This window comes from Rhinatrema bivittatum, chromosome 4 (genome assembly GCF_901001135.1).
Source record: "Rhinatrema bivittatum chromosome 4, aRhiBiv1.1, whole genome shotgun sequence".
In the NCBI taxonomy this organism is placed as follows: domain Eukaryota; kingdom Metazoa; phylum Chordata; class Amphibia; order Gymnophiona; family Rhinatrematidae; genus Rhinatrema; species Rhinatrema bivittatum.
Window position 1 is genome coordinate 376,951,254 of NC_042618.1, and position 23,345 is coordinate 376,974,598.

At 43.9% G+C, this 23,345-nt stretch overlaps 1 protein-coding gene across 3 annotated transcripts in view; it reads left to right on the forward strand.

Annotated features, from left to right (window-relative positions):
- Positions 1-23,345, forward strand: part of CACNA2D3 (calcium voltage-gated channel auxiliary subunit alpha2delta 3) — a 1,571,161-nt gene that overhangs the window by 1,169,467 nt on the left and 378,349 nt on the right. For all 3 annotated transcript variants that reach the window (XM_029600901.1, XM_029600903.1, XM_029600904.1), the window contains 2 exons: positions 3,804-3,884; positions 18,299-18,373. In XM_029600901.1, coding sequence (XP_029456761.1) covers positions 3,804-3,884; positions 18,299-18,373 — 156 coding nt within the window. The remainder of the gene's footprint in view (positions 1-3,803; positions 3,885-18,298; positions 18,374-23,345) is intronic.

The following is a 23,345-nucleotide window of genomic DNA, read 5'->3' on the forward strand; positions in this document are numbered from 1 at the left end:
TGCTAAGGATGTGCTAGGGACACACAATTTCCCCTAGCATATCCTTTTTAGTGCAGCAGCTCATCTGCCTATTGCATCGGGTGCCCAGGGGCTGTGGATGTGCGTGTGTTAGGAAAACGGGTGATCAACATGAGTGCCCGTTTTGCCTTGCACTTTTATTGCACCGGCCTCTAAAAGCTAGAAGGACTCAATCTGTATAGGAATGGAATATTTAAGTACTCCCTGCTTTTTGCTAAAATTATGTGCTCACGTTCTATGGACTTTTCTTCTTTATATTAAGAAATGCAACATTTTATACCTCAGCAATTAAAATGAATGAGGAAACCTTCTAGCCAGGGATCACCACCTACTACACTATAAGTGTTTTTGAAGATCAGTGTTTCTCAACCTTTTTTCTATTGGACCACATCTGAATATGATGCTCATATGAGTGACGGAACACATGACTATGACGGGCTAAGTGTAAACATATATTCTGTATCCAGAGGAATCTTCCGCCCCCCCCCCCCCCCAACCACTCCAAAAATGAGTACAGAGCAATGCATCATACAAAAATATATTCTGATTCTGGTGTCATCTCAATAACAGTTAAACAAAATCCCTCAGGTGCATCGTAAAGTAATAGAAAACCTAAAAAAACTCCAAAAACCCCACTCAGCATATGGTATACAAACCTGCCATACCATAGTGGCTATGCCGCTGAATATCCCTGTTAAGTTAGCTGGATAGCTATATAGCTGGCTAACTTAAGGGGTCATTTTCTATCCCTATCGCACGCGAAAAGTCCCTTTTCATGTGCGATAGCTAGATAGGGGCGGAGTCGGGGCGGCGTCGGGACCGGAAGAGGAGGAGTTGGGGCAGCATCGGGGCGGACACCGTGGAAACTTCGCTGGCAGTGATAAGGTAAGAACCATTATCGCCGCCAGTAGCACGCCTAATAGCACCACATTTCATGGTGGCGCTATTGGGTGTGAAAGCCAGCAAGGATCACACCGTGGTGGTGTGATCGCTGCTGGCTTCTGCAGCCCCCCCACCCCCCGTTACCGCTCGGTTCAGAAAACTTTGCGAAGATAGAAAATGCCCTGATTTTCTATCTTTGCAAAGTTTTCTGAATCGAGCGGTAATGGGGGGTGTGCGGGGGGGCGGGCCTGGGAATTCCGGCAGCGATCACTCCACCGCAGTATTATCGCTGCCGGCTTTCGCACCCAATAGCGCCACCGTGAAATGTGGTGCTATTGGGCTTGCTACTGGCAGCAATAAAGGTTCTTACCTTATCGCCGCTAGTGAAGTTTCTGCAGCGTCTGCCCCAACGCCGCCCGACTCCTCCTCTTCCAGTCCCAACACCGCCCCTATCTAGCTATCGCACGCAAAAAGGGACTTTTCGCGTGCAATATCGATAGAAAATGACTCCCTTAATTATCCACTCCACGGCTGAATGTCGACCTCAGAATAAAAGAGCACAAATTACAAATGTGGAGACAAAAACTGGGAAAGAAACCACAAGAAGCCACGCTGCATGCAGTGCAAAACTGAAGAACTAGACACATTTCCTCCTATACTAAGCAAAGTACGAAGACAGAAGAAATGCACATTCCCAAAATTGACATATTATGGGTTTTTTCACTCCATCACACCCCCTCCATGCCCCATCCCTCTCTTCTGCCAACTTTTCAGTCATCTCCTCACATTCTCATATGCCTGCCCTGCATTCCTGATTCCCCTCTCTGCATCTTCTTTTCCATGCTCCCTCTCTCCCCTGCTCAATTCTTCCTGCCCTGCACTTCCTTTCTCCCTCTCTCTGGGTAGCATACCCTGACCATCTCTTTCCCACCCCCTTCCTGTTTAGCATCTGCCTGATCTCCCGCTCCTCACCCTGCCGAGTAGCTCCCATACTTCCATCTCTCCTCCATGACTAAAAGTCCCTATACCCATCTTTCCCTGCCCAGCATCTCCCGAATTCCCATTCTCCTCCTCCTGGCCCTGCCCAGCCACTTCGACTTCTTGACCCCCATCTCCCTATGCCTTCCTGCCTAGTAGACTCCTGATCCCCTATCTCTCCACATTTCTCTGCTTAGTATCACCCTTACCCAGTCTCTTTTCCTCGCCTCACCCCCTGCCTAACAGTACCCACACTCCCTTTCACCCTCACCCCTCTGTAAAGCAGTCTGCCCAGACCTCTTCTTACCCCCCACCTCTGTCAACAGACTTCTGATCCCTTTCTTCCCCAATCTTCCTTGCCTAACCACATTCAAACACTCCCGCTCCCAGCCTAGCAGTACCCACATTTCCCCCTCCTCCCGGTTCCCAGACAGCAAAAAAGCCTCCAATCCAGTTCAGAATCTCTTTCCATCCTTCCCGGCAGCAAATGAAAGTAAGAAGCATTAGGGAGAGAGGAGGATCAGTAGCAGCAGAAATCAGCAGTGAATTTATGTGTGCAGAGCACGCATCTGTCTTTCTTATGCTCTTGCTGACTGTCACTTCCGGGTCCCATGGGGTGAAGAAAGCATCAGTAGCATGACTGCTGGACCTGGAGAGGGAACATAAATTTGGTATACTGACAGGCCCACAAGAGCAGGAGCTGGTGATGTCTCACTCTGATCGGAGTGAAGAAGGAAGGAGGGAACAACCTCCAAGTGCTCTAGGAAGAGAAGGATGCAAGAGCAGCCTCCTGTCATGCCCAATAAAGAAGTCAGCCAACTCCCAGCAGGGCTGATGAGGAGAGAGCAACCTCCTGTTGGCCCCATGACACCCCCCCCCCCCCCGAGAATTTGTGACATACCAGTGTGTCCTGACAAACCTGTTGAGAACCGTTGCTCTAGATGGCTTTTTTTTTTTTTCGGACTATCAAGAGATTTATCATGAGATCCAAAGAAATTTCTGTTAATAATAGATTGCTGTTGCTGAGGATCTCGTATGATAGCCTTAATTAAGAATAATGGATAGGAACTGTGTTTCTTCAAATAAAGGAGCTATTTAAGAAAGCTACTTTTATGGAGACTTCTCAGAGTATTCTATTGTGCCAGTAGCTAAACAGAAGATAGGCGTGATGCATTGAGACCAGTCTTGCCTTTTACATCAGCTTTCTATGTTCCAAATAGCTCATATTCTGGCACAGCTTTAGATATGCATGTTAACAATTATCAAATGTCTCAATGAAGACTAGAATATTATATGACTAACACCTTGTTAAATGCATAGAAGTAGTTTTCTTTTAATATCTTTGGGGTTCATTTTCAGCAGCTGTGCAGCTTGGCTAGTTAGCTGAAAGATTTTATCTGGCAAACTAGCAGGGTATATTCAGTAGTGCGGTTATCTGGCTAACTCCACTCCTCCCTGGAATTGCCCCCAGCTAAATTCTAGCCAGATAAGTAGCTGAATATGACGGTTTTGCCATTTAGATGGATAACTTTTAAGTTATCCGTAATGGCTTTTGAATATTGACCTCCATATTTATATTTATGAATGCCACATGGCAGGGTACATTGGGACATGAGATACACTCATTTTCTTATGTAAAGCATATCTTGTTCTACTTTGAAATGCATATTTTGTAGACATGCTGTACTAAACTATACAATATATTGTTTTCAAATGAAGTGTAAGGAAAAGAGATAATTGCCACCATTATTTGTTTTGCCTTGTGATGCACTTAACCTGTTTTTTCCCAGCTGTTGGCAAAATTGGGCAATGAGACATCTGGGTCCTTCAGCAGCTGTAAAAGAATGAAAATAGTATTAAATACCTGTACTATTTCAAAAATGATGGCTTACCTTTCTGAGTAAATCTGTATGTCTTTATTTCAGAGATCAAAAGGGGTTCTTCTAGGCGTGGTAGGCACAGATGTTCCAGTAAAAGAACTTTTAACAACTATTCCGAAGTATAAGGTAATGCCTTCAAAATACTTGTAGATGTACTTTAAAGACTAGCAGCTGACTTATCCATAGTAGCTTCTTATATTGTATTATACCTAATGTGACCCCCCCCCCCCATACACGCACACATACGTCCACATTTACATTTTCAATATCATTTAACTGGTCTTAAATACTCGTTCACTAAGATGGTAACTTTCAAACAGGATCGTAGTGCAAATATGCACGTGTGTGTCTGTGAGCACCAGCGGCGTAAGCTGGTTTAAAGACGTGCAACTACAACAGTTTTACCAGTTTGTCCGCCAGTTTGTCCAGTGCTCTCCAAGGTCCTCCCTGCCTTCCCTGGCTTTTTCGCCTGCACTCCCCCCCCCCCCCCCCCAGTTACCCACAGACCCCTCAAATTCTTCACAGATGCCTGTAACTTTTTTTTTTAAACTTCCACCTCCTCCATAGCAAAAGTAAAGTTATTTGGCACTGAACCTGGGCGCATGCCCAGGCATGTAGGTACTTGCACTTACATCTCTTGGCCCTGCCCATGAACACCCACGCCCCCCGTCCACACCACGCCCACATCGCTCCCCTTTTTCTGGCCAACAATCGTGCATCGGCACTTGGGCACGCATCTGCCCGTCTTATAAAATCAGGTGGATATGTACAAATGCCAGATTCATGCCCATCTCCTGATTTCGGAATGAATCCAGCTTTTAAAATTCACCTTATATATTGATTTTCTAATTACTGCCATTTTAATCTTAGCTGACATTATAAAATAGCTGACATTACAAATAAAACAAAAATAAATGAATTTTTTTTTAAATTTTTTTCCAAGCATTTATATGCAACCAAGCCATAGCTCTCTACAATGAAACATACATAAAAATAACATTTAAACTCGATGAGAAACACACAGAACAAAAATGATCAAAAAAATACCCTTCACGTAGTAAAGAAATTAAACTTATATAAACGCCAGGGTCAATAAATGTGTCTTTAATAGCTTTTTGAAGGATCTGGTACATTTAAGCATATGTAACTCCAGTGGAATAGAGTTCTAGATAACACGCCTGGCCATGGAGAATGTCTGCTCTTGAGTATCAACAAAATGGGCGTGCCAAACTGAAGGAACCTCAGGGAAACCTCTTTAAGATGACTGCAAAGTCCTCAGAAGGTTATACACATTGGGGCGGATTTTGAAAGGCCCGCGCGAGTAAATCCTTCCGGATTTACGTGCGCAGGGCCCTCGCGCGCCGGCGCGCCTATTTTGCATAGGCCGCCGGCGCGCGTAAAGCCCTGGGACGCGCGTAAGTCCCGGGGCTTTTGTAAGGGGGCGTGTCGGGGGCGTGTCGGGGGCGGGGCCTACCGACGTGGCGTTTCAGGGGCGGACCGTGGCGTTTCGGGGGTGTGGCGCCGGCTCGGGGGCGTGGTCGAGGCCTCCGGACCAGCCCCCAGGACCGGAGGACAGAGCGGGGCTGCCGGCCGACGCGCGCAAAGTTACGCCTGCTTCCAGCAGGCGTAACTTTGCCAACAAAGGTAAGGGGGGGTTAGATAGGGCCGGGGGGGTGGGTTAGGTAGGGGAAGGGAGGGGAAGGTGCGGGGAGGGCGAAGGAAAGTTCCCTCCGAGGCCGCTCTGAAATCGGAGCGGCCTTGGAGGAAACGGAGGCAGGCTGCGCGGCTCGGCGCGCGCAGGCTGCCGATTTTGCGCAGCCTTGCGCGCGCCGACCCTAGATTTTATAAGATACGCGCGGCTACGTGCAGCTACTTCCACTTTCTTCACCCATCAGACATGAAGTAGAGTTCTGTAAGACTTGCAGAGCTAGCAGAGAAATCATGGGGTACCCAGAAGCAATGCAATACAGTAATCTAAAGTTGGAAAAAGTAACGCCTGCACAATTGAATGAAAGTCATGGCTATTCAGCAATGACTATAAAGGTCTCACTAACCGAAGTTTAAAATAACCTAACAGACATTTGCACCAATCTCAGAGGACATACATAGGTTAGAGTCTAATTTGACGCCCAAGCTCTTTACCTATGTTACTATGGGAATAGATGTATTTTCAAACATAAATGAGGGAGGCATCATCAATCTTTCAGAGTGCTGATGAACCATGAATTCAGTTTTGTTAATATTCAAGGCCAATATATTAAATGTTAGCCAACATTTAACTGCTGACAAACGGACACCATTTGAAAAGTTTCATCCCAAGCTGGGAGAAAGAATTGAATATCATCTGCATATAACGTATCCCTCACAAAGCCCAGCCAATAATTTACACAAAGAAGTCAAATAAATGTTAAATGAGGCTGATAAGGCCTAGCCTTGGGAGACACCATTTTTCAAGGAATACCATAAGGAATGATTTCCAGCAATGGATACCTGGTAACTTCAATCAGTCAAATAGGAGGAAAACTAATCTAGCACTTTACCACCAATCCAGTATTCTTTCAAGCAGTATATCAATGTTACAATGTTCATGTTGATTGGAAGCTGCCTACCTAGCATATCTGTGATACTATAGGTGGTTTATAAATATTTTTAATAAATAACTAAATAAATAAGTATATCAGTTTCTCATGATTGACTGCATCGAATGCGACTGAGATGTCTAGGCATATGATGAACACAAAACTTTGCCCCTATCAAAGCCTTTCCTGAATACATTAAGGTAAGACAGGAAAAGGATTTGAATTGTTTCCTAAACCTGAACTGAAATTGGTTTAATATTAGATTATCTTGCAAAAACTGGTTGAGTTGATGATGGACAGCTGATTAAAAATCTTTGCTAAAAAGGACAGAGATGATATTGACAGTAATTGTACAAGTCTTACTATCTAAGTCAAACTTCTTCAGGAAAGGATGGATTGCTGCATGTTTCAATATTGGAGACCAATGAGGGATACTTGTCCCCAGTGAGGGATACTTGCCCCAATACTGAAACATTTTAATGTGTTTCATTTTCAATTGGAGCAGGGGCCCCCTCCCATGACTCTACCCCTCTTCTGGTCTAAGAGGCAGAAGCAATCCCTAATTGTTCCTATCCTGTCAGGTCTCTGTTTCAAAATGGTGCCAGTAGACCCTGAGGCCAGCACTATTTTGTTATATGGAGTATATCTGTACCTGCCTACAGGGATACCTCACTACAACAAAATGGCACTGGCCTCAGTGTCTGCTGATGCCATTTTGAAACAGGGACCCAGTTGGGCAGGAGAAACTTGGGATTTCACCTTCCCCTTAAACCCATGGATAGGGTAAGTCATTGGGGGAGTCCAAGAAGACACTGTAGAGCTTTGGTTCCAGCGGTGATGGCAACAGAGATGAAGGAAATAGGATGGATCTGGCATTTTTTCTATTTGCTTTATTTTTTGTTTATTGTTTGTTTATTGTTTGTTTTGGTTTTAAACAGATAGAAGGAAACAAGAAATGAAATGGGAAAAAAAGGAAATAATGAAACAAAATTAAAAACAAACAAGTGAAAATATGTTTACTGCACCTCTAACATCTACAATATCTGGAATCTAAGCTAGCTTTCCACATGAAGAGGGCAGTGTGGAAAATTCAGTTTGGTTTACATGTTAAAAAATCTAATGTTAGCATACATTCATTACATATAGTTTACAACTAATATCATTAACATGATTTTATATTATCTACTTATATTACAATTATCCATTATAATTCTCTATTCAGTTTCTGTAACTTTGTTGCCTTCTGTAGTGTCTGGAGGGTGTCCAGGCTCTGATGTCACTCCTGGAGCTATGTTAGAGGACTGGCTAATTTTCACTGTTTAGATTAATCTTATTTTAACAACTGTTAACTACATTGATAATTATATTGGCAGCATGACAGAGGATTTTTCCAGATGTTCAGTGAGATGACTGCTGGTATAGTTTGAAAAATCTGTTATTGTGCTGTTTACAATTACCAAAACAGTTTTTTCCCCTTCTCTTCCTGTGAAAAAGTGCCAAAAATATGCTCTGCATCATCCCAATAAAATGACGGTAAGGATGGTCCTTCCAGTTAATAATGCAGCTTTTCTGCCAAATGGCAGAAAGAGCAAGAGTTGAACATTACCGATCAATGTGAGAGTGAGAAAGGATCCAATATTAAGTAGCTTAATTTCCAGTTATGTGATAATTGAGAAAACCCAATCTGATATCATGTAACCATTTCTCTAAATCAATCATTATGCAATCGGACATGGTGAGATAGTAGTACTTGATGACTGCACAGTCTCTTCTAGCTTTGATGAGCTACATGATATTGGGCATACAACTGTGACAATTCACCACTCACACCCCCTGACCTGAACAGTCCAAATACTCACAAGTGTGGACAGATGATCTGAAACAGCAACTTTTATTCCTAGTCTGTTACTGCACAGATGAAACACAATTCCATTTCTACCAGACAGTAGCATCCCATATGTTCATTCCTGTGCAAGCTTACCCAACTTCCACATACCAAACCAGGACTTTACCTCCTGGCTGTGTGCTATCACTGCAACACAAGTCTCAAACAGTGGGTCTTTTATAAAGTCCCTTACCACCTGTTAATGGTGGCTCTAGTCCCACCCTCACCAGCCCTAGCTTCTTTGGCTTCATTGCCACCCTAGCAGTACCATGTAGGCAAGATCTTCAGCCTCATAACCTTCCTCAGCATCTATCTCAATGTCTTCCTTGTTTTTCCTTCTCTCAGGGATTTTGTACTTCTTGAAAACTTTACTTAATCATTGGTACCTGAATCTATTCATGCCACTCTCTTCCAGCTGAATCTGTACCCTACCCATTCAAGTCTACAAAACCCAGCAGTCTATTTTGCCTCTTACTCTTGTTTTCACACTTCCCAATTTTGCTGCCTCCCTGCAGTGATGAACCCTCAGTAGCTCTGGTTACCCACCCCTCTTACATTTCTGAGCTGTTTCTGGTTGCTAGCACTTGCCTCCTCACAACAGTAAATATTCACTTCTTTTCAATTTGAACAAGGCAAACTATAGATTTTGAAGTCCCAGTAGATCTGATATGTAATACAGTACAGGGTATACATTACGGAATTTTAAATAGAGATGTATCAAAACATTGTGATCTGTCACAATCCCCCTCTTTCTTTAAGCTAGTTTTTTTGCCCATTGGAAAACAATATGTTGCGCCGGGAGGTGGACCCTTGGCCTAGTGCAGGATTGGTAGGCTCCCTGGTTGGACCCAGAGAGCACGCCTGTCACCAGGAGGCGGAGCACAAGAGGAGACAGAGGCTAGCTGGAGCTTCACCACTAGCATCCCAGGGTTTCCTCAGGTTGAGCCCTTGGTTACCCGGGCCACCTGGTTTTAGGTGGGCTTCGCAGGATCTCCTTGAGAGAAAGTTCAGAGGTGTGCCCACCACGATCAAGGGTGCACGGTCGATGTTCAGGCTAGGTGCCAGAGAAGGACAAAAGAGAGTCTCTGAATATATGACAAGGATCAAGGCCAGAGTCAAGGAAATGTGGTCAGTCAATGCAGGGGTCAGAGCCAGTGGTCAGTCAATGGATACTCAGCCAGAGCAGGGGGAAAATACCAGTAGTTTGTCCGTGGGTAGTCAGCCAAAGCAGAGGTCAGGTTCCAGGATGCAGTCAGATGTGGTCGAGTTCAGGCAGAGGTCAGTTCCAGGCAGCGTACAGACGTGGTCAGTAATCAGGCAGAGGTCGGTTCCAGGCAGCGTACAGACGTGGTTGAGGAAACAGGCAAAAGGTCAAATCCAGGCAGCGATCAACGTAGTCAAGAACAGGCCAAGGTCAGTACTGAGAAGACAGTCTGAGAGGTACTACCTGGGGAGACGAAGGAACAGGAGGATGCTGGAACATAGATACAAAGAAGACCATATTCAAAGCTATTTATATGCATAAACTGGTTGTTTGATAATTTCCCTCCCTTAATACCGCTAAAAGTGAAAATATTCCACAATGTGCATGCAAATAGTCACATTTAGGGAAGACTTTCCCAGTGCATGTTATGGGCAGAATAGGAAAATAATAGATGCAGATTGTCTTTTCAAGTCTAATATAATGGTGCTGATATTCAGCTTCACTTAGCTGGTTAAATTCTGACTTAGGTACCTATTTACTAAGCCATGATATTTTATCATGGGAAGGCTAAAATATCAAAGGCGGGGGGGGGGGGGGGGGTGGTGTCCTGCAATATTATGCATCTCCCCGACAAAATATCGTGGTGATATCACTGTGTTATTCTTTAACATGGAAAAACTCCATGATAAACAATAACATGGTGGGGTGGGGAGCGGAGAAACATGCAATGGCAGCCCCTATTGTCTGGGGCCACCATCGACTTAAAGGGCTTAGGCCCAAATCCCCCCCTCTCCCCAAAAGTGCACAAATGGCCACCTGCCCACACATTTGCTATCTAGGGTGACAGTGGAGACCCCCCTCAAAGGAAATACAAAGTTTTACAAATGTGTGTGATGGGGCAAAGGCCAGTTGCAATTTTGAAATATGGCATCGACCAGGCCCAGAGCTAGGGGGCCTGTTCCATGCCACCAGTAGCCCACAAGGGATCATTTTAAAGGTATAGGGGGTTCCAAGAGTGGGGTTTGAGGTTCAGCTTCCTACCCAGACCACCAGGGCCTGTTTTCAAGGGTGGAGGGGTTAAATGGGGCGTACTAGACCCCAAGGATTTTGCTGTTTGTTTGGTGAGGGGACCAGAGGGGCAGGAAATAGGGACAGGAGCTTTTATTGGGTTGCGTGGCTTGGTTATCACTGGGGGACATTTTACAGATAAATGGGAGGGGTTAGGATAAGGGGAATGATTCACTATGCACTTATAAAACTTTTCTCTTTTTCTTTTGTGGGAATCACCACCACTTCCCTACAGGGTTAGACAGGGGTCTAAACTGACCCTAGAGGGTCTATTTATATACTTTGGATGGTGGGAGTTTGGGCCTCTTGGCCCTTTGTCAACTCCTAGAAGTACTGGAAGGTGTGTTAGTTTCTCAGTCCATCTCAGGAAATGTTATCTCCAGCTCCAGAGCTGAAGCTAACTTTTCCTGCAATATTATTATTATTGTTTGTTTTTTTTTTATTTATACCGACATTCAATCTGAAATACTACATCGGTTTACATTCAGGTACTGTAGGTATTTCCCTATCCCCAGAGGGCTTACAATCTAAGTTTGTACCTGAGGCAATGGAGGGTAAAGTGACTTGCCCAAGGTCACAAGGAGCGACAGCAGGACTCAAACTCTTGGTTCGTAGCCCACTGCCCTAACCACTAGGTATCTTTGACCAACTGTGTTAGTGCATTTGCATCAAATTAACTAGGCATAAGCTGATTTGCATGTATGTAAATCTTATGCATGCAAATGCATTCAATGCAGCCCATCTACATGTGAGTGGGTATTTTGACCAAATATTGCAGCCTATTGCATGATAACGCTGCAATATGACACACAATTTTACATAAGAACATAAGAAATTGCCATGCTGGGTCAGACCAAGGGTCCATCAAGCCCAGCATCCTGTTTCCAACAGAGGACAAACCAGGCCACAAGAACCTGGCAATTACCCAAACACTAAGAAGATACCATGCTTCTGATGCAATTAATAGCAGTGGCTATTCCCTAAGTAAACTTGATTAATAGCTGTTAATGGACTTCTCCTCCAAGAACTTATCCAAACCTTTTTTAAACCCAGCCACACTAACTGCACTAACTACATCCTCTGGCAACAAATTCCAGAGCTTTATTGTGCATTGAGTGATTAGTCTTAAATGTGCTACTTGTTCCGATTAGTCTTAAATATGCTACTTGCTAACTTCATGGAATACCCCCCAGTCCTTCTATTATTCGAAAGTGTAAATAACCGAGTCACATCTACTTGTTCAAGATCTCTCATGATCTTAAAGACCTCTATCATATCCCCCCTCAGCCATCTCTTCTCCAAGCTGAACAGCCCTAACCTCTTCAGCCTTTCCTCATAGGGGAGCTGTTCCATCCCCTTTATCATTTTGGTTGCCCTTCTCTGTACCTTCTCCATCGCAAAACTTAGATTGTAAGCCCTTTGGAGATAAGGAAATACCTACAGTAACTGAATATAAACCGATGTGATATATCAGATCAAATGTCGGTATATAAAAAATAATAAATAAAATAAAATAAATTTTTTTGAGATGTGGCGACCAGAATTGTACACAGTTTTCAAGGTGCGGTCTCACCATGGAGCGATATAGAGGCATTATGACATTTTCTGTTCTATTAACCACTCCCTTCCTAATAATCCTAACATTCTGTTTGCTTTTTTGACTGCTACAGCACACTGAGCCGACAATTTTAAAGTATTATCCACTATGATGCCTAGATCTTTTTCCTGGGTGGTAGCTCCTAATATGGAACCTAACATTGTGTAACTACAGCAAGGGTTATTTTTCCCTATATGCAACACCTTGCACTTGTCCACATTAAATTTCATCTGCCATTTGGATGCCCAATCTTCCAGTCTTGCAAGGTTCTCCTGTAATGTATCACAGTCTGCTTGTGATTTAACTACTCTGAATAATTTTGTATCATCTGCAAATTTGATAACCTCACTCATCATATTCCTTTCCAGATCATTTATATATATATTGAAATACACCAGTCCAAGTACAGATCCCTGAGGCACTCCACTGTTTACCCTTTTCCACCGAGAAAATTGACCATTTAATCCTACTCTCTTTTAACCAGTTTGTAATCCATGAAAGGACATCGCCTCCTATCCCATGACTTTTTAGTTTTCTTAGAAGCCTCTCATGACGGACTTTGTCAAACGCCTTCTGAAAATCCAAATACACTACATCTACCGGTTCACCTTTATCCACATGTTTATTAACCCCTTCAAAAAAATGAAGCAGATTTGTTAGGCAAGACTTCCCTTGGGTAAATCCATGTTGACTGTTTTCCATTAAATCATGTCTTTCTATATGGTCTATGATTTTGATCTTGAGAATAGTTTCCACTAGGGATGTGAATCGTGTGCCCTATCGTCTTAACGATCAAAATCATTTGTCAGGAGAAGAAAATTGTGTTTGGCACGATTTTTTAGTTAAAAAATTGTTAAAAATCGTTTTTTCCAATTAGTGCGCACTAACTCGAGGTCAGTTAAGGTCAGTTTAGGAATGAATATGTATTCCTATTGGCTGCCCTCTTGTTTATTCATGTTACCAAGGTTCCCACTGACAGTATATGGGGGATGGGAAATGGAAACAGTTGGTAGCTTGACAAAAAAAGTAATGTGATCAGTCAATGTGACTAGAACTTGTGCCCTAACCCTGATACCAGGAGTGTTGTGATCTTCCTGCACACAGTGCCCTAACCCTGGCACCAGGGGTGTTGTGATCTTCCTGCACACAGTGCCCTATCCCTATTAATACCAGGAGTGTTGTGATCTTCCTGCACAGTGCCCTATCCCTATTAATACCAGGGGTGTTGTGATCTTCCTGCACACAGTGCCCTATCCCTATTAATACCAGGGGTGTTGTGATCTTGCTGCACACAGTGCCCTATCCCTATTAATACCAGGGGTGTTGTGATCTTCCTGCACACAGTGCCCTATCCCTATTAATACCAGGGGTGTTGTGATCTTCCTGCACACAGTGCCCTATCCCTATTAATACCAGGGGTGTTGTGATCTTCCTGCATACAGTGCCCTATCCCTATTAATACCAGGAGTGTTGTGATCTTCCTGCACACAGTGCCCTAACCCTGACACCAGGGGTGTTGTGATCTTCCTGCCTGCAGTGCCCTATCCCGCCTGCATTACTAGTGAGAGGCTGGCTTCACAGACAGGGGGGAGCTTCCTGACCCTCACTCCTCCCCTCCCCATGTCCCAGCCAGTGAATGGTGTGTGGATGAGGGGGGGGGAGGATGGTGAAGGGTGAGACAGCTCCTTCCCTGCATTACTAGTGAGAGGCTGGCTTCACAGACAGGGGGGAGCTTCCTGACCCTCACTCCTCCCCATGTCCCAGCCAGTGAATGGTGTGTGGGTGAGGGGGGGGGGGAGGATGGTGAAGGGTGAGACAGCTCCTTCCCTGCATTACTAGTGAGAGGCTGGCTTCACAGACAAGGGGGAGCTTCCTGACCCTCACTCCTCCCCTCCCCATGTCCCAGCCAGTGAATGGTGTGTGGGTGAGGGGGGGGGGAGGATGGTGAAGGGTGAGACAGCTCCTTCCCTGCATTACTAGTGAGAGGCTGGCTTCACAGACAGGGGGGAGCTTCCTGACAAAAATAAACAAAAATAATAAACAAACAAGTTCTAGTCACATGAGTGATGATCATCACGTTACTTTTTTTGTCAAGCTTCCAACTGTTTCCATTTCACATCCCCCCAACCATTACCTCAGTGGGAACCTTGGTAACATCAATAGATAAGAGCACAGCCAGCCAATAGGAATACATATTCATTCCTAAGTGACCTTTACTGACCTGGGAAGTGTCAACACTTTGTTTCATTTTCTGTTGGTGTTCGTGAGTTTCCAGTTCCATTTCCCATCCCCCCAACCATCACCTCAGTGGGAACCTTGGTAACATCAATAGATAAGAGGGCAGCCAGCCAATAGGAACACATATTCATTCCTAACTGACCTTTACTGACCTGGAAAGTGTCAATTTGTATCATTTTCTGTTAGTGCGCACTAACTCCCGTTAGTGCGCACTAACACGATTTAACGATTTTTAACGATAAATCGTTAGAATTTCTATTGTATTGTGTTCTATAACGATTTAAGACGATATTAACATTATCGGACGATAATTTTAATCGTTGAAAAACGATTCACATCCCTAGTTTCCACTATTCTTCCCGGCACTGAAGTCAGGCTCACTGGTCTATAGTTACCCGGATCACCCCTGGAGACTTTTTTAAATATTGGGGTGTTGCGTTCTTGCCAGTTCTCACCCTTGCTCCACCCTCTCTACCTTTGTGGAGGCTCCCTTCGGGTCTGATGGACAAATACGGCCGCAGCTTCTCTTCGCCATTTTCTTCCTGGAATCCCCGGGCTGGCTTGACGCTTCGGATCCGCCATGTTCCTGATGATGTAAGGGCACATCCGCGTACTCCAGACTTTGTACCAGCAAGGGCGCGAACCTCGGGGGCATCCCCCCATAATGACGTCATCCACTTCCAACATAAATGGTCTATGATTGCTAATTCAATTCGAGTTAGCAAGGACAAGGGTAGGAACCCCTTCCTTGCAACTCTCAGGGAATCCTTTCTCCACTGCTCTGTCTCTACAGACTCACCTAGGGGTACCCACTCCTCAGGGGCACCGCTCTCTCTCTTCTTAATTTCAGATTGTTGGACGGGATCCGGTACTCGCCCCTCGAGGGCCTACGTTCCCGAAGACTCAGAAGACTCCTATTGCCTGGAGGCGATCGCAGATGTGAACACAGTGAGTCCTATTACAGACAGGAACCGGTACTCACTCCACGAGGGCCCATGTTCCTAATCTTTAAGACTCCCTTCAGTCTAAGACGTTATCGCAGGTACGGAGATCATGAGTTACCATTGCAGATTGCAGATAGGAACCGTTACTCGCTCCACCAGGGCCTATGTTCCTAATACCTTCCTCAGACTCTCTTCTTCCTCAGAAGATATTGCATACCTATATCTTATGGATTACTATTACAGATTTACAGATTTGAACCAGCACTCACTCCTCGAGGGCCTATGTTCCTAAATCTCTCCTAGCCTCTCTTCTATTCCAGAAGCCATCCCATACACAGTTATTGTGAGTTCTATTTCAGACTGCCTATACGAACCAATATTCACCTACAGCTCCTGTTCCTGAATACTGAAGACTCTCTGTTGCTTAAGAAGACATTACAGATATCTACAAGTGTGAGTGTATCATCTACCACTGGTTATATTTCCAGCATACCCTGTCTACTCACTACCTATAGTCTCTCTTTACAGTTCAGCAACTCAGAGATCGTGATTCCAGTATCTGAGGGACTTCAGCCCTGCCGGGCACATCAGCTCACTACTGCCACCTCTGGTGGTTCTACTTCCAGTCTAATAAAGAACTATCTGTGTTTGTCTCAATACTCCAGCCTAGCCAGTGGTCCCTCTCAGGATCTCCACTTGAGGGTGCTGTCATCTGCCATAGGCCCAGTGATTCACTATTTCTACTAAGTGTTATTCCTTACACTAATAGAGCGGTATCATCATCTGCCACTCTGTGAGAGCCAACCCACATCAGACCATATCAGATAGCCTACTCCCCGTGAGGATCATACAGGTTGCTGGCTCCTCTTTCTACAGGAATAAAGCATAATACTTTGCCAACTCCTCCCTTCTGGGGGAGCAGAGCACTAACAGATTGCTAATCTCTCCTCCTACAGGAGCCAAGCCTATCAGATCGCTCACTCCGCCCTCCTGGCAGGGTGAGCGCTAACATGGGGTTACATTGGCCACCCTCCAGTCTTCATGTACAATGGATGATTTTAATTATAGGTTACAAATTTTAACTAATAGATCAGAAATTTCATTTTTGAGTTCCTTCAGTAACCTAGGATGCATACCATCCAGTCCAGGTGATTTGCTACTCTAGTTTGTCAGCATCCTGTTTCCAACAGTGGTCAATCCAAGTCACATGTACTTGACAAGTACCCAGACATTAAATAGATCACAAGCTACTATTGCTTATGAATTACCGTAAAGCAATTTATGGATTTAACCTCTAGGAACCTATCCAAACCTTTTTTAAACCCAGTAACAGTAACTGCTGAAACCATATCCCCTGGCAATGAATTCCAGAGTTTAACTATGCGCTGAGTGAAAAAGAATTTTCTTCGATTTGTTTTAAATGAGCTACTTGCTAACTTCATTGAGTGCCCCCTGGTCCTTCTATTGTTTGAGAGAGTAAATAACCGATTTACATTAACTTGTTCAAATCCTTTCATGATTTTGTAGACTTCTAGCATATCTCCCCTCAGGGGAAGTTAGTGTTGTTCAGTTTGTAATATGCGCACATGAAGGAAATTACCAGTTTTAAAAATTAGTCCACCAATTTGTCCTATCCATTATCATCGAGACCCACCTGGTTTTTCAGCCTGAGCTCCCTCCAGTTCTCCCAGACCCCCACGCACTTGATACTTTACAATAAAGACTTTTAATATCACTTATGCTACATAATGAACAGGTGTAAATATATATGCAAGTAGCAACTTACACACAGAATGGTTGGCCCCGCCCCAAAATGCCCCTAGACTGCCTCTTTTTTACACACATTTATTTACACACAAACCCTATTTACACGTATATATTTGAGATTTATAAAATGACATATAGACAGATGCATGCTATTTACATGCATATTTGCAAATTTTTCCACTCAGAACCTTTTCAAAATTCACCTTTACAATATTTTGAGATGAATAAGATTTCTACCAGTTTAGGATGTATAATTTAAATTTAAGTTTTTAACCTATTAACACATATTGTTTTCTCACTATTACCTAGATTTTCCATGTAGTCAGAAAATGTAAGGACTTTCTTTAGGGGGGAGAAGGGGAAGAGCTAGCAGTTTCCTCTTGCTTTTTTGGGAGGGCTTCCTGCACAATCAGAATGGACCATAATGCCATGATCCTTCATTTGAAACTACCAGAGGAGTTTCCCCATCGTTAACCCTCTCTCTACTCCTGTCTAACCCAAACATCACTGTGATGGTCTTCAGCCATGAGCCACATTTCTCAGCTATCTCCAGAATCCAATGTGCATGCACCTGAGTTGGGCCACAAGGTATTACCATTGCACAATGGTTGGAAGACCATCCCCCTCAACTCTTCTTCCCTTTTAGGAGCTGTGAATGCTCCACAGCATCCCTAGCCCCCAGCCTTGATCTGCCCAAGGGAACAGAATCTGTGCTTGGGAAATCAATTTAGAATTCAGAAAAAATACCTTGCACTGCACTGCCACTGAGCCTTTGGGCCAGCCCAGAAAATATAAGTAAGTCTCAGTACTGAAGAAAGTCCTACTGCTTTATGTATGGTGAAGTTTTCTTGAAATAATTTGCAAATAGTTTGTAAACTGATGACTCTAAAAAATGTAATCATAAGGGAAAAAAGTATTAATTATTCTTCCTTCCCCTTTATTATTTACTCTGTCATATCAAAATTAATTATTTTAGTGTGAATAAACAGAAATAAGCACCCATGGTACCAAAGTGTGCATTTGACTTTTTTTTTTTTAATTGTGCTATTTACTGATCTCATCAGAATGACAGGTTTTCCTTTTCAGAAAATGTCAAGATTCATGGCTTTGCATTCATTTTAATGAAATATTGTATTGATACAGGGGTTATAAATGCTAGGTTTAAAGCTGTAAATATTGTACTGTTTTTGTCATCTGATTTGTTTTTTATATTCACTGCATATAACCTAATTATGACTTTTCTCATTTACTTTTCTAGTTAGGAATTCATGGCTATGCATTTGCAATTACAAACAATGGATATATTCTGACTCATCCAGAGCTCAGGCCATTGGTAAGACCTTCATTTTATTTTTATTCAATTTATCATCCACCTTTCCTGTGATAACTCAAGGCAAGGAATAACAAAATAATGTACAATTAATATAAATTTCTGTAAAACCATCATAAATAAACAAACACAATAGATGGGCAGCTGGGGCCAAATCCAGGGCTGCCCATTATACTATGAATTCCTGGCCTGGCCTCACTTTGCTCCCTATTTCTTCCAGGGTTTAAGAGGAGTAGGAGGATGTCAGGAAAGTGAGAGGTATTTTGAGTGTCTCCTGCAGCTTTAAAACATGCTGCAGGACTTTTGGCAACTGGTTGGTTCATTAGCAAAGAGGATCATGGTAGGAGGTGGTGCAGAGACATGACTTTAAAGAAGAAGGGACAGTCTAGTCCTATCTCCTTTTGCCAGTCTGCAGGTTGCTCCCTCCTGCTCGGCATCCCTCTTGATAATCTGTTCTTAGTATTTTCCTTATTTTCAGTTTATTGTCTTCCACATCGCAACTTGTTGTGAGATGGGGTACCTGAGCTTTGGTGCCAGGGCCATGTTGAAGCCATATGGGTGGCCCCTCCATTACAGATGCACAAATGTTGCCTGTAATGGAGCGCCTGTGAATCCAGCAGGAAGCTGCCACAACTAGGTCCCCCTATGTTACAGTTGAACAGGGGTTTCAGGGAGTGAGGCATCAAAGCTCCATCATGGCTGCATGGGCAAGATAGCTAGTGCATGGCTGCTGCTTGTCTTCTTGTGCGGACCATTGATGGGATGCCCAAAGATTGGCTCCTGTTCGGCATACTGATGTCATCAGTCGGTCTCGAGGATGTCACCAGCCCCCTATTGGCTGCGGGGCTGGTGAAATGGTGTATATGAGGGGGTGGAACCAGCAGATGATTTAAATCTTACTCGCTCCCACAGTTCCCCAACCTCCTTTTGCTGTCAGCTCCAGGACATGTGGTTTTTGGGTGAAGTTGCTCTCCCAGTCGTAAGTGGGCTCTAGTGTCCTCGTCCTCACTCATGCACTGGGTGTAGGTTCTTGTCTGATTTGATCCTGAGGGTGGTAGGGTCCTCATGTGTTTGCAGTGAGTACACTTCAGCAGTTTTTATTCAGCTCAAAAGAGTATTGCAGTTCTGTCTGGGTGGAGAGTCCTCACTTGCCTTTTTTCAAATGAGTGTCCTAAAGTTCATTTTCTTTATTCGGTCTGGTTCTGCAGACACAGTATAATAAAAAAAAATAATAAATAGGAGTTTTGCTGCTTGGGAAAATGACATCTGGCAGCTACCTTTGTCTTCTCGATAGAGGTATTGCCAGCTGGCTGATCCAGGCCGGCCATGTGCTTTGCAGGCAGGGATTTCTTGCTATTATATAGGTTCTGTGCTAAGCTTGGGAAGGGAGGCTACCGCACATTGTGCCTTTGTGCTTCAGAATAGTGCAGAACTAGAAGTGGAGCCTGTTGTGTTGTTCTGTTCTACTACTCTCCCCCATTTGCCACTTTCCGACTCTTCAAGCCTTCAGTGATGACTTGTATTTGGTGCAGAAAACCCTTGTCCAGATGGACAGGTCACTGAGCAGCGTGGACCAGTTGCCTGGCAATGGTCCCACATATACCAGGTCTATTGCAGAGCTTTTGTACTGGCTCATGCGTTGTTCAGGCCATTTTCATCTTGCTACATTACATATATAGGATATACTCTATTACAGCTTTAGTTTCTTCCCATAGGCTATGAAAAAGGCAGTTGACCATTCTAATAACTGCCCTCTATACCTCCCTGTGTCCCTCTAGATTCCCAGGTGTGACCAAGGGGAGATCATGGAGTCAGCTTTTGTTTCTGCCGCTTCAGCATTATCTGAACCATCCAAATTCTTTTCCTGCTTTGTTTTAGCTGCTTGCTTCATGGTCTTATCTGGGTTTTTATCAGCACTGGCATACATTTTATCTGTAGCTCCATCTTTGTTGGTGCCAGTTTCAGTACCTGATTGTTCCATGACTTATTCATTACCCATGTCAGGATCATCTGCTCAGGTCTTTTTGGAATTGTCATTCAGTGAGGTCATCTCATTAAAGCATACACTTTGGTTACTATCTTCTGGTCTGTCCCGGCAGTAGGATCCTGTTTTCCCAGCTTAATTTGCTGTATCCTAACAGCATGCATTCTCTGGCTCTGTCTGCCATCCATGCAGAACTTGTGTGTAGGCCTTGGACTGAATTCTTTAGTAACACAGAGGCTCCGTAGATTTTGAATTCAGCAGTGCCTCTTCCCCAAACTTGTCCGGAAGATTGACTTTCATCTGCTGGCTCTCTGTTCTGATCAATGGGTCTGATTCTTGATCCCTTGATGCTTGCAGTATGCTTGGGTCACTTTCGCCATCATCCTTACTGGTTAACGTTTTGTGCTGGAACTTGTCTGTTTCTGCACGTATCCCTTGAGTTTCTCCAGTGATTTACTCTTGCCTAAGAAGGTAGGTCTATGCATATTTGGAGAATACAGAAAGCAGGGATGATCAGAGTCAAAAAAATTGTATTTTGATTCAGTCATTTGTTTCAAAGGTCACAGTCATTTAACAGGTTCATCTCAAATGAAAGACATTTTTGGTTTGATAATAGCATTCATTTTGTTTTATTTTATAATGAATTCAGTGGGGGAAGCAATCCCATACACCTTATTGACTTCGACTTCAATGCCAGGGCCCAGTGTTGAGCCTAGGGCTAGACCCAGGCCTTCGCTTTGGGACCAGGGCATGTGGTTTTTGAGTGAAATTGATTTCCCGATGATGGGTGGACTCTAGTGTCCTGGCCTACACTGATGCACAGAATAATTTGCACATAGTTACACTTCCTTTTTCAGCCTTGTGTTGGTAAGAACATAAGAACATAAGAAATTGCCATGCTGGGTCAAACCAAGGGTCCATCAAGCCCAGCATCCTGTTTCCAACAGAGGCCAAAACCAGGCCACATGAACCTGGCAATTACCCAAACACTAAGAAGAACCCATGCTACTGATGCAATTAATAGCAGTGGCTATTCCCTAAGTATAATTGATTAATAGCCATTAATGGACTTCTCCTCCAAGAACATATCCAAACCTTTTTTGAACCCAGCTACACTAACTGCACTAACCACATCCTCTGGCAACAAATTCCAGAGCTTTATTGTGCATTGAGAGAAAAAGAATTTTCTCCGATTAGTCTTAAATGTGCTACTTGCTAACTTCATGGAATGCCCCCTAGTCCTTCTATTATTCGAAAGTGTAAATAACCGATTCACATCTACTCGTTCAAGACCTCTCATGATCTTAAAGACCTCTATCATATCCCTCCTCAGCCGTCTCTTCTCCAAGCTGAACAGCCCTAACCTCTTCAGCCTTTCCTCATAGGGGAGCTGTTCCATTCCCCTTATCATTTTGGTTGCCCTTATCTTTACCTTCTCCATCGCAACTATATCTTTTTTGAGATGTGACGACCAGAATTGTACACAGTATTCAAGGTGCGGTCTCACCATGGAGCAATACAGAGGCATTATGACATTTTCCGTTCTATTAACCATTCCCTTCCTAATAATTCCTAACATTCTATTTGCTTTTTTGACTGCTGCAGCACACTGAGCCGACGATTTTAAAGTATTATCCACTATGATGCCTAGTAAATTTATAGGGATGTGCAGACAAAAAGTTTATGTTCATAAGTCCATAAGTCGAAAGGGGGGGTCAATTTCGGTCAATATGGACATATGGAGAATTCCATAAGTTGAGGCTATGTCCATATGTGCACCGGTTCCCTAAATAAAAATTTAAACCCCTCACCCTCCTTAATCCCCCCCTAAGACTTACCAAAACTCCCTGGGGGTCCAGCGGGGAGTCAGGAAGCCATTCCTGTATTCATTTGCGAGGAGCACGTGACGTCCGCATCACTCCGACGTGACGCGGACGTCACGTGGTCCACCGCGGTTCCGCTCCCGGACCCCTCGTTGGACCCAACTGGAAATTTTGGCCAGCTTGGGGGGGTCAGGAGGCCCCAAGCTGGCCAAAATTCACGCGCGATGAATCACGTGACGTCCGCGTCACTCCGACGTGATGCCGATGTCACGTGGTCCACCGCGGTTCCGCTCCCGGACCCCTCGTTGGACCCAAATGGAACTTTTGGCCAGCTTGGGGAGTTTTGGTAAGTCTTGGGGGGGATTAAGGAGGGTGAGGGGTTTAAATTTTTATTTAGGATCAACGATCGCAATTTCCAACTTATTCAACATAGCTATGTTGAATAAGTTGGAAATCGCGATCGTTTTCGCCTCATCACTTTTTTAAGTTAAAAAAAAAAAAAAGTTGCATTTTACATATGCGGTCAAAACGAATGCAGACCCCTATAAATTTACGCACATATATTTCAAATCAAAATACATGCCCTTATGTTCCACCTCTGACCCCCAAGTCAACCCCAACAATATAAAAAAAAATATGTTTGTAAACGTTTTCCCCTGGGCTATTTTACAACAGCAATTTACTAGGGAAGCACATTCATTAGAAAAGAAAATGAAAAACATGATGAATGAGTAGGTTTTTGTACGGCTTCAAACCACATTTTTTTTCCAAAATCAAAAAATTCATGGGTTTTCAATTTTTGAAAATGGGGTTGATTTTAAAAAGCCTATGCATGTAAATCCATTGGATTTACACGCGCAGGTGGGGTTTCGCACACCGGGCCTATTTTAGAAAGGCCCAGCAACGCGCGTATGTCACGGGGCATCAAAAAAGGGGCGGGGAGGGGACAGGGTGGGGCGGTGTGGTCCGGGGGTGGGGCAGAGTCAGATGCTCCTGGCACAGCGGCCTAGCTTGATGTTACCCAGGTAGAGAGTCCATCAGGCTAGATTGAAAGAACATTGTACAAATCTCATTGTTGTGTGAGTTTCCTCACTCTGAAGGACATCAAATCTTCACAAGAGTGTACTGTTCTGTTCGTACGTCTCACTCTGCATGTAAAAGTGGCCCC